A 15,310-nucleotide genomic window follows, 5' to 3' on the forward strand; every position below is an offset into this window, starting at 1 on the left:
GAGGAGACACAACAGTGATGACACAACTGTGACACAACATATGTATACTACATACGTCTTAAAATGTAATTACCATGAATCTTTGGTATCCTAGTTTAAATATCTACCTAACGTCTGTACTGTGTAGTATGTTAGCTGCTAGCCAACAGAGTTGTTGGGTACTTGAAATGTGCCTAGTCTGACTGAGACACACTGTAAGTGTAAACTATGCCAGATTTTGAAGATTTGTTTTGAAAAAAGTCATATATCATCAATTTTAAGAAAACTGAGTACATGTTAGAATGACATTTTCTGTTTTGAAATGACATTCTTTATTGGATAGAGTAAGCTCTGTATGCTGGTTCATCCTTGAAATCCTAGCACTTATAAGGCAGAAGGATCCCTACAAACTCCAGGTCAGCTTGGGGTATAGAGTGAGACCCTATCTCAAAATTAAGAAACTCAAATAAAATAAATTACACAAATCAGATACTTTTTAAATTTTCAAAATGTGGCTGCTGCCTGGAACATTAAAAATTGTGCAAGTAGCTTGCATTGTATTTCTGTTGTACAATCTGGTCTAGATGGTCTACTGTTCATTAAATACTTAAAAAAAATCTAACAAAAACAGCTTACCTCAACTTCTGTAGGATACTATATAAAACATCCAGCAAAATTCATTAATGAATGAAAATATTACAAGTAAAACAGATACTTCAAGTCTATGTCAAAATGTATCTTTAAAAAGGATTTATTTTTATTTATTGTGTCTGTTTGCCTGAATGTGAGTGTAAACCTGTAGAGTCCAGAGAAGGCTGAAAAGGGTGTTAGAATCGCTGGACTGGAGTTAGTTATGGTTGTGAGCCAACATGTGTGCTGTGAACTGAACCTGGGTCTTCTGCAAGAGCAGCAGTGCTTTTAACCAGTTGAGCCATCTCTGCAGCCCATTATCTGTCCCTGTGCGTGTGCGTGTGTGTGTAAATTATATAACAGTGCATTAAACATATATACTCACATACATTATAGGAAAGCACTTCATTTGAGTTGGTTTTTTTTTCCTGAGGTTTTTGTTTCTTCTCTCCTTCAAGTGAAGGCAGGATTTTATTTAGAGTCTCAGAATCTCCCATCACTGGTCTACACTCAGCCTCCCAAGTGCTGGGGTTTGAGGCATCCGCCATCACGTCTGGCTGAGTGTTATTTTTTTGCTTAGTTTTTGTATAAAGGACTCTTGAACTTCTTGAGCTGTCATCTTTTTTTATTTTTTTAAAAAGATTTTATTTTATGTATGTGAGTACGCTGAACTGTCTTCAGACACCAAGAAGAGGGCATCAGATCCCATTACAGATGGTTGTGAGCTACTGTGTGGGTGGAGGGAATTGAACTTAGGACCTTTGGAAGAGCAGTCAGCACTCTTAATCACTGAGCCGTCTCTCCAGCTTGAGCTGTCATTTTAAAGAAACAAGGCAAGTAAGAAGTTGGATTTTCAGACTGGAGAGAGAAGGCCATTTTTACCTTTTTGTGTGTTGTTTTGAGTTGTTTTCTGTGCTAAACTCTTGTGGCTTTTGTTATTTCTATCAACCAGAGAGGAATCTGTATGTGTTGACCTGAAAGCTTGTCTGTCCTCTACCTCAGGCATGTAGTTTTGCTGTGGTCTGAATGTTTGTGACAACAGAATCCTGCGTTGGATTCTAATCTAGAATATAACAAACAGGTTGAGCCTTTAGGAAGCTCTTTTCTCATGGATGGGATTAATGCCTTTTATAAAAGAGACTTTAGGGGTGGCCTACAGGCATACATGCAGGCAGAATGCTGTTTACATAATAAATAAATACATAAATATTTTTTAAAGAGAAACTCTTTAGGGAGCCTTTGGCAGCAGCATCTGTCAGGTGGGTTAGGTGTGAACACACTAGTAGAAGTCAGGGTTAGTGAGAAATAGCCCTGTCAGGTCTGAATCTTAGTGCTTTGGTTTTGGACTTCCCACCTTCCAGAACTGTGAATAATACATACCTGTTGTTTATAAATTATTTAATTCAGTTTTTTGTTATAGAAGACCCAGATATGTGTCAGTTGTTGTGTTCTCTGATTCTCCACTCTTTACAGGATGGTGAACCCATCTGCTAAAGAGAATAAGTAAGTTTTAGAGGAACTTCTCAGTGGCTACAGACTTTTATCAGTGGTGCTGCACCCCGTTTTCCCAGTCACCAGGCTCAAGTCTGGGAATTGTTGACATCAGGCACTATGTCCTCTGGCACTGCTGTTGATGTTGAAATGACATGGCTATCAGCCATCTGTTTTGGCCCCTAAATGATTAACCACATTAAACAGTAAGAAACGAGAAGACTTTATTCTAACGATATTTTTATAGAGTCTATGTATTAAGGCAGTTGTAAATGCTCTTTTCTGCATGGCTTATCTAAGTATAGTCCTGTATTACTTAGTGATAGGACAGGTCTAGAAGAGACACTGTGGGCTTCACTATGTGAGGATGAGTGTTTACACAGACTTGCCAGTTACTTCTCAGCTGTAATCCTGTATATCCTATTACTATTGTATAACATAATGGCATTGTTAAGACAGTGGTATTTGTATATCTAAACAGAAAAGGGCACACAACATTAACATCAAAGTTAACAACAGTTGTTAGGCTTGTATGACACTTACCACATGGCCTTTGTAGGCTCTGAGCCAGTGAGTGAATGGGAAGACCTGGTATGCTACATGGCTGTGGGCTTTCTACCCTGTGTATTACTGTGAGTGTGAAGGCCCAGGACATCACACTGCCCTAAGCTTTATAGGCACTGTATATTCGTTCCAGTGGAGTGGTGGGGTGGTGAGTGAGAAGCCTGGAGCACTACACTTTTGTAGGCTTTATGCAAATTATAGATTTGTTAAAGGATTCATTATTTAGATTTTATTTTAAACAAAATCTATGTAGCCCTGACCAGCCTAGTGCTCCCTATACTGACCAGGCTGGCCTTAAACTTGTAGTGCTTTTTCTGCTTCTGCCTCCCATGTGTTACAACTACCAATGTATACTGCAGTGTCTGGCTATGCTATGTTAGAGCTACATTTTTTTATTCAAGCTTTTTTTGGGGGAGAGGGATATTGAGACACTCTCATTACATAGTTCAAGCTGGCCTTGAACTTGTGATCTTCCTCTGTGTGTGTGTGTGTGTGTGTGTGTGTGTGTGTGTGTGTGAGAGAGAGAGAGAGAGAGAGAGAGAGAGAGAGAGAGAGAGAGAGAGAGTGTGTGACGGTGTAAAGATGCATTTTGCCTGATGCCTAGAGAATACCAGCATGACTGAAGAATGGCTGGCTTACAGTTCTGTTAGGAAAAGAATGCTGTTTCAGACAAATACAGTTGGCGTGTCTAATGTTTTACTAGAGTATGAGTCAGGGAAGACTTCAAAGAGCTGCATATATAGCACAATTAAAATATCATGGCTATTCTTTGTGATTGTGCTCTTCTTTGAGTTTGGTCAAAGCTATTCTTTAACTCACCAATACCTTTTTGTTTTATGCATGTACCTAGGAGTGTCACAAGGTTTTGGTAAAATGCAGCTTAGTTTTATTAACAAAGCAAGTTTCTTAAGTTTTATTCCTGGGAGGTTGGATATTCATGAAAATGCCTTTAAGCTCAGGTTTCTACCTTATTTAATAAAATTCTCTAAAAGTATCTTTTTAGCTATAACCTGGAATTGTTTCATAATTTGAAAATGTGACCAATCTAAATGAAATGACAAGGCTGAGGGAAAATTCAATAATTTCAGCTAAATAAGTTCTTAAAAGTAAAAAAAGCCTATTCACACAAAATTTATGTAATGGCTAGAATAATTGGTTTATTACACAGATGCATCATTCTTGACTGTACAAGCTCCAGAGGAGCAATTAGGTCTCTATACACAAGCTTTTTTCATCAAGTTGAATGTCTACCTTTACATCCAAATAGATTAAGCAGTTAATATAATAAAAATAAGAGCTATTAGTGATGAATCAACTGAGAAACCGCAAGTAAACCAAAGAATATGGAGAGAAAGTGTGAAAGAAAATAGGTTGAGTCATCCGTGTATAAAGGATTTGGGAACAAAGCCAGGCACACTTTATGGACCGATAGTGCCGATCTATTTTTGTTGACCAATTAGACTTTAAAATACAGGAGGTGGGTTGGCTTAGTCTGGTTGGCTTTAATGTTCATTTAAGCTCTAGGTCTTTTGGAATAAAATGAGTACAGGAACATTCATGTTCTTCACCTAGCTTTTCATTCATTTAAACATTTAGCTGTAAATGGCTTCCACTGAAAAGCCATCTCATTGTCTTATAGGTTGGGGACCTTTACCCCTTCTGAGCAGTATCTTGTACCCACCACCCTCACTCACACCTTGTTATCCAGATTTAAGTCAATAAGGAAAACTTTTAATCTCACACCTAGGTTATGCCTGGAGAAGGCTCGTCTGCTAGGAGACAGTGTTGGTACAGAAACACAGTATTTTTGGTGCGTGCAACATGCAACAGTACTGTATCAGATGAAGACCGTGCACCAGGGAGGACGAGGCCGGTACATCGTGGGTTCACAGCAAACAGTCAAGTGGGAATCAAAAGGACTTTCTCTTTCAGAGTTCCCCTAGCTTTTATTCGCAGAGGATCCAATAATCTCTTTAGTCACATGGCATACTTCTGAGTCCATTCCCGAGCTGTTCTGTTGTACTTGTCTCTATCTGTTTTGTAGATCTGAGCAATCTCAGGCACTAAGGGATCATCGGGATTGGGATCACACAACAGAGAACTGATGGACAAAAGTACTTTTGAAATAGTTAGTGCTGGAGACCACTGTGACCGAAGAATATCAAGACAAATGCTGCCATTACTGTTAACATTTGGATGATAAATTCTTGTTGTAAATTCAACCTTAGGTGGTTTGAAGGGGTACTCTGTTGGGAAATCAATTGTCAAGAAAAATGCTCCACCCTGGTAGGGACTGTCATTTGGCCCCATGATTGTAGCTTGCCAATGGAACATATCTTCCCCGACAGGACCTGCTGAACACTGTGCTGGGGGATCCTGCGCCAGGTCGTTCAGTTCCTTGTGGATTCTCTTCAAAGCCATGGTGGAAGGTTGTCTTGGCGGGCCCCTGGTGGAAGGCGGCAGGCACCGACGGCCTGTGGCTGCCTTGTTGGTTTTGGATCAGCCGCAGAAGAGGAGGCAGGCAGTTCTGGCCTGGCCCTGGCAGAATACGCTGAGGGCCGAGGCCCACTCAGCTTCCGGGCCAGCCACCGTGGACACTATCTGCCTTCACATCGGTTGGCGCATCACCCTGTCGCCGCTCTTTTTGTGCTGCCGCAGTAGCTGTCTCTTCTTCCGAGACCTTAGCGTCTGCGGATCCCTCCGCCGGAGCCTCTGCCCAGGGCTCGTGGCAGGCAGCCTGGCTGTAGCGGTACCGCAGACCGACGCAGCTCGGGCAGCTCGGGAGGGTGACCGTTGGTCAGGGATGATGTGATTGGCAGCGTAGTAGGTTTTTTGTTTGTTTGTTTGTTTTGTAGCACCACCATCACCACAAACTCATAATAGGCTGTGTGCTGTGATGTCATGATGGCAGCTGTTACCAGGTTACCAAATCTTACCTTTGGCTCACTTTCTCACTTTGAACAAACTACTGACGACTGCAGTTCACTGGGAAGAGTCTTGATGTGTCAAGTATTCCACAACGTGTCAAATCTCAGACAGAAGGAACTTTTTATTTTTTAATTTTTTAAGAGAATTTTAATTTTTTTTTTCTTTTTTCTTTTTTTCGGAGCTGGGGACCGAACCCAGGGCCTTGCGCTTTCTAGGCAAGCGCTCTTTTGAGAAGAGCATCCTAAAATTTTCTAGAATATAAAAGAAACGAGAAAGCAGCTATATTGTTCATACCTCTTCTTTTTACAAAGTCTGTTAAAAAATAACCTCACTAAGTAATTCATATCATTTTAAAACACATTTGCAAAGTTTCCAGTAAAAAAAAGGGGGCTCTCTGTATTCATTCCTAGTCCCACATTTACACCTTCTTTCTTTCTTACTTTAGGAAACAGTTGAGTAAAAACAAACCAGAATAAACAATCGCAAAATTAAAAAGCACAAGAAACAGATTTAAAAATAACCCATAACAACACAAAACTGGATCACATAATATATGAGCAAATGACCAATAAGATTTAAAAAGACACCCCCCCCCAAAAAAAAAAAGAAATCTATCAAACCACCATTAAGTTCATTTTGTATTAATAGGCCATCAACTGCTGGCATGGGCCTACCTTCACTGTGGTTTATATACCCAGTGAGGTTCCATTAGAGGGAGCTAACCTTTTCTCCCAAGTGGTTGTGAATTGGAGATGGCTTCTAGGTTAGGGGTGGACCCTGTGCCCACTTCCCCGTCTCAGCATTGGGAGCCCATCTGGCCAGGATGGGTGAGGGCTCTGTGTGTGATGCCACAGTGTCTGGGTTTATACGTGCATCAGTCCTGCTGTGTAGAAGGCCTTGTTTCCCTGGTGTCATCCACCCCCGTGGCTCTTATAGTCTTCTCGCCTCTTCCTCCTCCACACAGATCTCAGATTTCCGAGTAGAGAAGTTTAATAAGACATCCCATGTAGGATTGAGTGTTCAGTATCTCCAGTCTCTGCACATTGTCTGGCTGTAGGTCTTTGTTTTAGTCTCCATCTGCTGTAAGGGGAAGCCTCTCTAATAAGGGCTGAGTAGGAGAGAGACTGATCTGTGTGTATAACAGAGTGTTGTTAGAAGTCTTTTTGTTGGTATATTATTTAGCAGAACAATAATGTTTGTTTTTCCCCTAGGACCATGGCCTATCTAGTCTCATGATCTTGGTTCCTTGAGCAGGGTCAGGCATGGGTTCCATCTGGTGGAGTGGGCCTTCAGTCCAGTCCAATAGTGGCTGGTTATGCCCACAGTATTGGTGCTACTATTGCACTAGCATCCTCTGCAGGCAGTCACCTCTGCAGGCAGGTCACTCTTCGTGAGAATAATGACTCAACTAGGTGTAACTCATTCATGGCACTGGAAGTTTGATTTGGTGGTGTAAAATGTCTAGTTGGGGCACTCCATTTAGATTTCTTTTACATATGCATATATTTTAAGAAGCTCCCACAGGAATAGGTTTCCATGGGACCTTGCAAATGGCCCTTAGTGTTGCTTCCCTCCTCAATAATCCCTCCCTGATTCCACTCATCCCTTTCCTTTTAAATCCTGTTCGGTTCCCCCACCCACAGCCCCCACCGTCTTTGGTTCCATTTGGAGTAGTCTGCACCGCACTAAATATAGAATGTTTGCCTTCTTTCCGTATACAGCCATCTAGTTTGAGCAGCAACCATTTGTTGAAGATGCTGTCTTTTCTTCAGGGTGCATTTTTTTTTTTTTTTTTTTTTTTTGCTTTTTTGCCAAGAATTGAGTGTCCACAGGTTTGTGGATGTACGTCTGGGTCTTCAATTTGATTCCATTGTTCAGTGTGTCAGTTTTTATCACTATTAGTGTATTACAACTAGAAATCTAGGATGACAATACTTTTAGCAGCTCTTTTATTATTCAGGATTGCTGTAGCTATCTGTGAGCGTGCATGCGTGCATGTGTGTATGTGTGTTTCCCTATGAAGGTGAAAATTGTTTTTTTCAATTTCTGTGAAGAATTGTGTTGGAATTTTGATGGGGATTGCATTTGCTTTTGGTAGGATAGCCATCTTCACTATATTAATCCTATCGATCAATGGATCTTGCCATCGCTTGATATCCTATCAATTTTTTTCTTTAATGTTCTAAAGTTTTTAATATACAAGACTTCGCTTGCTTGGCTAGAGTTACTGCAAAGTAATTTATTTACATATTATTTTTTGAAGCTGTAAAAAGCACTGTTTCCTTGACTTCTTGCTCAGTCTGTTATTTGTTTATGGGAAAGCTTCTGGTTTTTGTGTGTTGATTTTTGTATCCAGCTACTTTTCTAAAAGTGTTTTTCAGCTTAGAAGTTTCCTGGTGGAGTTTTCATTTTGCCTTGTTTTGTTTTCTTTGAGACAGGGTTTCTTTGTGTAGTTTTGGCTGTCCTAGACTTTTAGCCCTGTAGACCAGGCTAACCTTGAGTGCTGGGATTAAAGGTGTGAGACACTAGCCCTCAATTCCTGGTGGAGTTTTTAAGGTCATTTATATATAAAATCATATCATCTGCAAATAAAGATACTTTGACTTCCTTCTTGTTTATATCTCATTGATCTCCTTCAGTTGTCTAATTGCTCTAGCTAAGACTTCATGTATTGTGTGTACTGAATAGGTCTGGAGATAGTGGACAGCCTTGTCTTATTCCTGATTTTAGTAGAAATGTTTTGCGTCTCTCCCTTTAGGTTGACATTGGCTGTGGGCTTGCTATAAATCACCTCTATTATGTTGAGGTGTGTCCCTTGTATTCCTAGACTCTCCAGGACTTTTATCATGAAAGGGTTAGGGTTAGGGTTAGGGTTAGGGTTAAGCCTTTCTGCATCCAATGAGATGATCGTGTGGTTTTTGTCTTTCAGTCTTGTTTATATGATAGTTTACATTTATCCATTTACATGTAATGAACCATCCCTGCATCTCCGGGATAAAACCTACTTATATATTCTTTTTTTTTTTAAAAGATTTATTTTATTTATATGAATACACTGTAGCTGTCTTCAGACACACGGGAAGAAGGATGGTTGTGAGCCACCATGTGGTTGCTGGGAATTGAACTCAGGACCTATGGAAGAGCAGTCAGTGCTCTTAACCTCTGAGCCACCTCTCCAGCCCCCTACTTATATATTCTTAATGGTGACCTTGTAAAAAGAAGTGGGCAATAGTCCTTCAGTTTCTATTTTGTGTAATTTTGGGATTAACTCTTCTTTGAAAGTCTGGCAGAATTCTGTACTAAAACCATCTGGCCCTGGGCTTTTTTTGGTTGGGAGACTTTTAATGACTCCTTCTATTTTATTAGGGGCTATAGGTCTATCTAAATTGCTTTTCTGATCTTGCTTTAACTTTGGTAGGTAGTATGTATCAAGAAAATTATCCATTTCTTTTAAATTTTATAGTTTGGTGGAGTTCAGGTTTTTCAAGTACATATTTAAAATCCTCTTTATTTCCCCAGTGTCTGTTGTTATTTCCCTTTTTGTCTCTAATTTTGTTAATTTGAATTTTCTCTTTTCCATCTTTTAGTTAATTTGGCTAAGGGTTTATCTTACTGATTTTTGTCACAGAACCAACTCTTCCTTTCATTTAAACTTTGTGTTTGTTTGTTTCTGATTGGATAATTTCAGCCCTGAGTTTGATTATTGCTCGATGGGGACTGCTTTGGGCGTTAGTTCCTCTCTTTGTTGTGAAGCTTTCCAAGTGGTAACATGAGATCTCTTTAGTTTTTTTTTTTTTTTTTTTTTTTCAGGAGGACACTTAGTGCTATGAACTTACCTCCTCTTAACACTGCCTTGGTTACATCCCAAAGTTTCGTGTATGTTGTGTTTTTATTTTCACTCAATTATAAAAAATGTTTGATTTCCTTTTCCATTTCTGTGTTGGTCCATCTTGAGTAGTAGATTGTTCGGTGGTGTTCAAGTTTAGTTGGTAGAGAGAGGTCTAATGGAATGCAGGGTGTTGTTATAGTTTTTCCTCATCTATTGAGGTTTGTTTTGTGTCCAGTCATGTGTTCAGTTTTGGAGAGCATTCCCTGTGCTGCTGAGAAGAAAGCATAGTCTTTGGTGTTTGGGGTGAAATTCTCTGTAAATATCGGCTAAGTATGTTAAGTTTATGTCATTGAACTCTAGGATTTCTCTCTGTAGTTTTTGTCTTGACGTATTGGTGAAGGTTGGGTTTTGAACTTGTTATCAGTGTGTCAGGGTCAGTATGTGATTTTACGTGTAGTAGTTTTTCTTTTATGAACTTGGGTGCCCTTGTGTTTGGTGTATACATGTTTAGAATTGTACAATCTTAGTGGGTTTTTCCTTTCAGTATGTAATATGTTTCCCTATCTCTTCTGCTTAATTTTGTTTTGAAGTCTTATTTTGTCAGATATTGAAATGGCTTCACCTGCTTACTTCATGGATTTATTTTTTGGGAGTATGTTTTTCTATCTTTTTTCCCGGAGGTAATGTCTATTGGTGATGGTAAGATGTATTCCTTAGATATAGCAGAAGAATGGATTTTGTTTTCTAATTCATTCTGTTAGTCTGTGTCTTTTTATTGGGAAAAATCGAGATCATCAATATTAAGACTTATCACTGAACAACGTTCCTTTTATTTTGATGATGTGGAGTTCTTATCCCTCTTTTGATTCACTGGCTTGGGATGATGCATTTCTTGTGTTTTCTTAGGTGTGGTTAGCCTCTCTAGATGAAAGTTTTCCCTATGGTACCTGCTATAAAGGGGGATTGGTAGATAGGTACTGTTCACATTTGGTTATTATTACAGACTATTTCCTCTTATCTGCATATTGTGATTAATAGTTTTGTTAGATATAGTAACAGATGGGCTGGCGTCTGTGGTCTCTTAAGAGCTTGCAGAATATCCGTCTAGGCCTGTCTGGTTTTAGAGTCTTCACTGAGAAGTTGGGTGTTGTTCTAATGGATCTGCTTTTATGTTACTTGGTCTTTTCCCCTTGTAGCTTTTACTATTCTGTCTTTGTACATTTAGTATTTTGATTATTATGTGTTGCTAGGAATTTCTTTTCTGGTCCTGTCTACTGTCTTGTCTGTATGGTTCTTGTACCAAGATAGGGACCTCCTTCTTTAGGTTAGAGAAAATTTCTTTATGATTTTGTTGTTGGTGGTGGTCATGGTTTTCTTCCTCTTCCTCTTCTTTTTCTTCCTATAGTTTATAGATTTTCATAATATCACAGATTTGCTTGATGTTTTATGCCTGGATACTTAGATTTAACATTTTTTTTTTTTTGGAGGTATTCTGTTTCTTCAACCTTGTTGTGAACCTGAGATTTTCTCTTCCATGTCTTGTGCTCTGTCGGGGAGGCTTTCTTCTCTGAGGTTTTTGCCTGACTTCCTACAGTTTTCATTTCTAGTTTTACCTCAGTTGGGTTTTCTTTATGATTCTGTTTGACTCTCATTATTTCCTTCCACTGTTCATTCATGTTTTCAGAGACCTCATTAGGGATCCGTTCTTATCCATTTTAGGGTCCTTAACAGTACTCATAATTGCTATTTTGAAGCCCGTGTCTTGTGCTCCAGCTATGTTGCCTTTCTTATGGCTTACTGTAGTAGGGTGGGTTCCTGGGTTCAGGGTGACATCTCGCCCTGGGTAGTGATCACTGTGGCTTTTGCACTGGTGTCCAGGCACTGGGGCTTAGCCTGATTGAGGCGCCCGTAGATGCTGACTTCTGGTCTGGTCTGGTCTTGGTTGAGTGAGTGTTTCATTCGTTGTTGTGATGGTTTGATATCCTCGGCCCAGGGACTGGCACTATTAGAAGGTGTGACCTTGTTAGAGAAGGTGTGTCATGGTGGGGGTGGGCTTGGAGACCCTCATCCTAGCTGCCTGAGATGTCCAGTCAGTTCCTGGCTTCCTTCAAGTGAAGATGTAGAACTCTCAGCTCTTCTTGCACCATGCCTACCTAGATGCTGCCATACTCCTGCCCTGATGATACTGAACTGGACCTCTGAACCTGTAAGCCAGCCCCAATTAAATGTTGTTCTTTTAAAGACTTGCCTTGGTCATGGTGAATGTTCACAGCAGTAAAATCCTAACTGAGACACTTGGTGTCTGTTGCCCTCTCTGGATCATAGGAGAGTGTGGCTGAGGCTGCCTGGTAGGGAGTGCTTCTTAGCTTGGTGGATGGCAGAGAGGAATAGAGCTGAGCTAGGAAGGAGAACAGGCTGAGGGCAGCTTCCAGAAAGATCCAAGGGGGAGTTTGTCCACACTGAAAGGTGGGGCAGAGTTCTCAGACTGTTTGGGGTGTAGTTGGAAGAGGGTATCCCGCCAGTTGGTTGCAGTAAGGCAGAGAGTAATGAAGACACACAAGAATGAAGAGGTAGAGTGTCTGCCAGCTGTGACCACAGGGGTTGGGGAGGGAGGCAAGGTAGCAAGTGCTTCTAGAAGGGAGGGCAGAAGAATCCACAGGAAGGAGTAAATCAGAGTCCACACCAAAGCTTAGCAGCAGTCCCTAGGTTATGGGTTGGGGGGCGGAGGACAGCCGCTGGGGCTAGGCCCAGGGAGAAGAGGGACCTGCATGCTGACTGCTGTAGGACTCTGGGTAAGACTAGAGGGATTGTAATGGAAGACAGGAAGTAGAATGAAAATTGCATACTTGAGCCCAGGGTTGGGGTGTCCATTGAATAGGCCCAAGTCAGTCTTGCTGGTTGACCCAAAGGAATGGGTATGGAGTAGGAGGCAGGGTTTAGTGGCCCCCACAAAGGGGGAAAGCTGGGTCTGCTGCCATGTTTGGTGGCTTCCCCAGAGAATGGAGGTGGACTGAAAGGATAGGGATCTACAGGTTCATTTCATAGTCTGACACCGGCGGTTTCTGAGAGCCATGTTAGCTCCACGCTGCCTAGCTTTGGTGTGCGGAGACTTTAGAGTTAGCGTGGTTTAAATTATGCTCTGTGTGGTCTAAGTTGGACCATTTTTATGTGATTATTGCCCATTTCGTTATCTTCTTGTCTTCTTTGCTTCTAACAATATTTGGGAAACTTTAAAATTATTTACATTTCTGTTGCTATGAAAATATATTAGATTTTTTCCAAGTAAGGATAGAACTTACTTGTTTTTATAATTTGTAATATAGTATGACTTATAGCATACCTTCTAGATATATGTGCAAGGTTTTCAAAACTCAGTATTACCACATTCCTTTGTTTAATACGCTCACACTGGACTAAATGCTGTAGGGCTATAAACATGTACAGATCTGACTTCTGAAAGGTAAGAGTTTATAATCTACAAAACAGGATTTGACTCATGTTACTTTTCAGCCTCAGTACTCATTTTAAAGTAGTGCTGAGAGCATTTGTTGTACCCCAAACAGATGATTGTTTTTGAGAATTTACTGAAAGTGACATTAAACGAATATACATTTTAGGTCTCCTCCTATCTGAACCATTCATAATTTTTATGGCCACATTTTCTAGACTTCCTTTATAACCTGTGCATATGTAATTGAAATTTGGAACTTCACATTGTAACGAGTCATGGAGTAGATTCTTGATTTTTTTAAGGCAAGGTTTTTCTGTGTAGCTTTGGCTGTCTTGGAACTTGCTCTGTAGCTCAGGCTGGGTTCAAACTCACAGAGATCTGTTTGCCTCTGCCTCTTAAGTGCTACATTTATGGTGTGGACCACCACACCTGGCTGGAATAGATGTTTTACATTTCCTTAACCATCTTTGTTTAGAGGGGAGCCTAAAACAGGGCTGCAGTCTCCAAAGCCAACAGGGATCTTAAGAGAAAAACATAGTTTTACACGCCCAGCTCAGTGATGTTCAAAGCTGTTGCTTAGCCTGGATTGTGAGCTGATGAGGGATTACAGAGCATAGCAGGTTTCGGTGCTCACTGCTCCTGGCTAGCAATCTGAGCCTGGTTGTGCCACATCTTCATGTGTAATGTATAATTTCAACACACACACACACACACACACACACACACACACACACACACACTCACACACTCACACACTGTTTGGATAGATAGGCTATACATGTATGTGGAACAGAAAAAAAAGGGATTTAGTTTAATCATTACTTGTTAGGTCTGGTCACATAGTAAATATGGGATTTAAGGATTAGTGAATCTATAGATTCTGTTGAGGTTTTTCCAAATATATGTTTTCCCCCTGGAGCCACCCCCACCCCAGTTTCCCTAATTTAAATGTAAAACGTGTGTGTGTGTGTGTGTGTGTGTGTGTGTGTGTGTGTGTGTGTATTATGTATGTATGTATGTATGTATGTATGTATGTATGTATGTATTTTTGGGCACTTGTGGAGGTCAGAGGACAACTTGTGAGAGTTGCTTCTCTCCTTCTATCATGTGAGCCCCAGGGATTGAACTCAGGTCATCAGCAAGTGCCTTTACCTGTTGAGACATTCTATTGGTCCTTGAGTTGCTTTTGAGATTGTCCAGGCTGGTCTTAAAACTCTGGGATTAGCTGAACTTCCTGATAGTCGAGTCTGTTCTGAGATTCTGAGACTATTGGGGTGCATCACTGTGCTAAGCTCCCTTACTTTTTTTTTTTTAAAGTATTTCTTTTGTGTGTGCTGTTGTGGCACACATTTGGAGGTCAGAGAAGAACCCAGGGGAGTCAGTTCCCTTCTTCTGTTACGTGGGCACTGGGGATTGAACTCAGGTTGTCAGATTTGGCAGCAAGCACTTTATCCTCTGAGCCTTTTCATTGGCCTCTTTATTTTCAGTGGCAATGAACATGAACGATTATGGGGCTAGTTGTATTTAAATGCTTATATCTTATTGGTTCAGTTTTTAACTGTTACGCATAGTGAAAACGTGCAGCAGTTGCTGATTTCAAACTGTAGAGCTGGCATGATTGCAAATGCCTTTAATCTATTCAGGAGGCACAGGCAGGTGGGTTTCTAGTTCAAGACCAGCCTGGTCTACAGAGTGGTTTCCAGGGCAGCCAGGGCTACAAAGAGAAACCCTGTTTCAACAACAAAACTTAATTATTGTAGTGAAGTTTTTAAATGCCATTCTTACTTTATCTAGTATCATGTGAGATGATATCTTAAACAGTTTTAATTCTGTTTAGATTAATAGAGACAGACAGTAAGTCTTTAAGATCAGTGAATGGGTCAAGAAGAAACAGCGGCTCCTCTCTTGTTTCAAGTTCATCGGCCTCCAGCAACCTCAGCCACTTGGAGGAAGACTCTTGGATTCTATGGGGAAGAATTGTGAATGAGTGGGATGATGTACGCAAGAAGAAAGAAAAGCAAGTGAAGGTATTTCGCTGTTTACTGAAGTCCTTTCTCTTATTTAGAGGGTAAGAGACATGGACTTGTAGGGTGTTAGGAAAAGCAGAAGGGTTCTTCTAAGTAATCTGTGTGCTGTGTTATGAACAGGTTGCCTTTTTATTTTCATTATCCATGTTTGATGGGAGTTGTAAGTTGTAGAAATTCACAATTGAAAATTATTTTTAGAAATTAAATTCTCTCGTTTTGTAAATTCAGAATTGAAACTGTGAGAGTCTGTGTTAGTATTTTGCCTTTTTCCTTCACCAGCCCTTTGAATGTGATGGTACAGTAGCAGGATATGTGTGGCTTTGGACTACCGAACCTTCATACCTTTAAAGGCCACGATCTCAGTGAAACGACTATCTATCATGACTTTGTAGCTCCTGATCAGAACTTACC

At 40.5% G+C, this 15,310-nt stretch overlaps 2 protein-coding genes across 17 annotated transcripts in view; one reads left to right on the top strand and one right to left on the bottom strand.

The window, feature by feature from the left end:
• Nucleotides 1-15,310, top strand: part of Evi5 (ecotropic viral integration site 5) — a 145,648-nt gene that overhangs the window by 36,336 nt on the left and 94,002 nt on the right. For 14 of the 16 annotated variants that reach the window (NM_001271410.1, XM_087582063.1, XM_087582062.1 and 11 more), the window contains 1 exon segment: nucleotides 14,710-14,899. In NM_001271410.1, the coding sequence (NP_001258339.1) occupies nucleotides 14,710-14,899 (190 nt within the window). 16 annotated transcript variants of the gene reach the window in all.
• Ube2d2b (ubiquitin-conjugating enzyme E2D 2B) lies at nucleotides 3,796-5,270 on the bottom strand. Its single transcript, NM_031001.2, is given in 1 exon segment — nucleotides 3,796-5,270. A coding segment is annotated over 1 exon segment (444 nt). The 5' UTR covers nucleotides 5,086-5,270; the 3' UTR covers nucleotides 3,796-4,641.

The sequence above is a fragment of the Rattus norvegicus genome, chromosome 14, assembly GCF_021556685.1.
Source record: "Rattus norvegicus strain SHRSP/BbbUtx chromosome 14, alternate assembly SHRSP_T2T, whole genome shotgun sequence".
Taxonomy (NCBI): domain Eukaryota; kingdom Metazoa; phylum Chordata; class Mammalia; order Rodentia; family Muridae; genus Rattus; species Rattus norvegicus.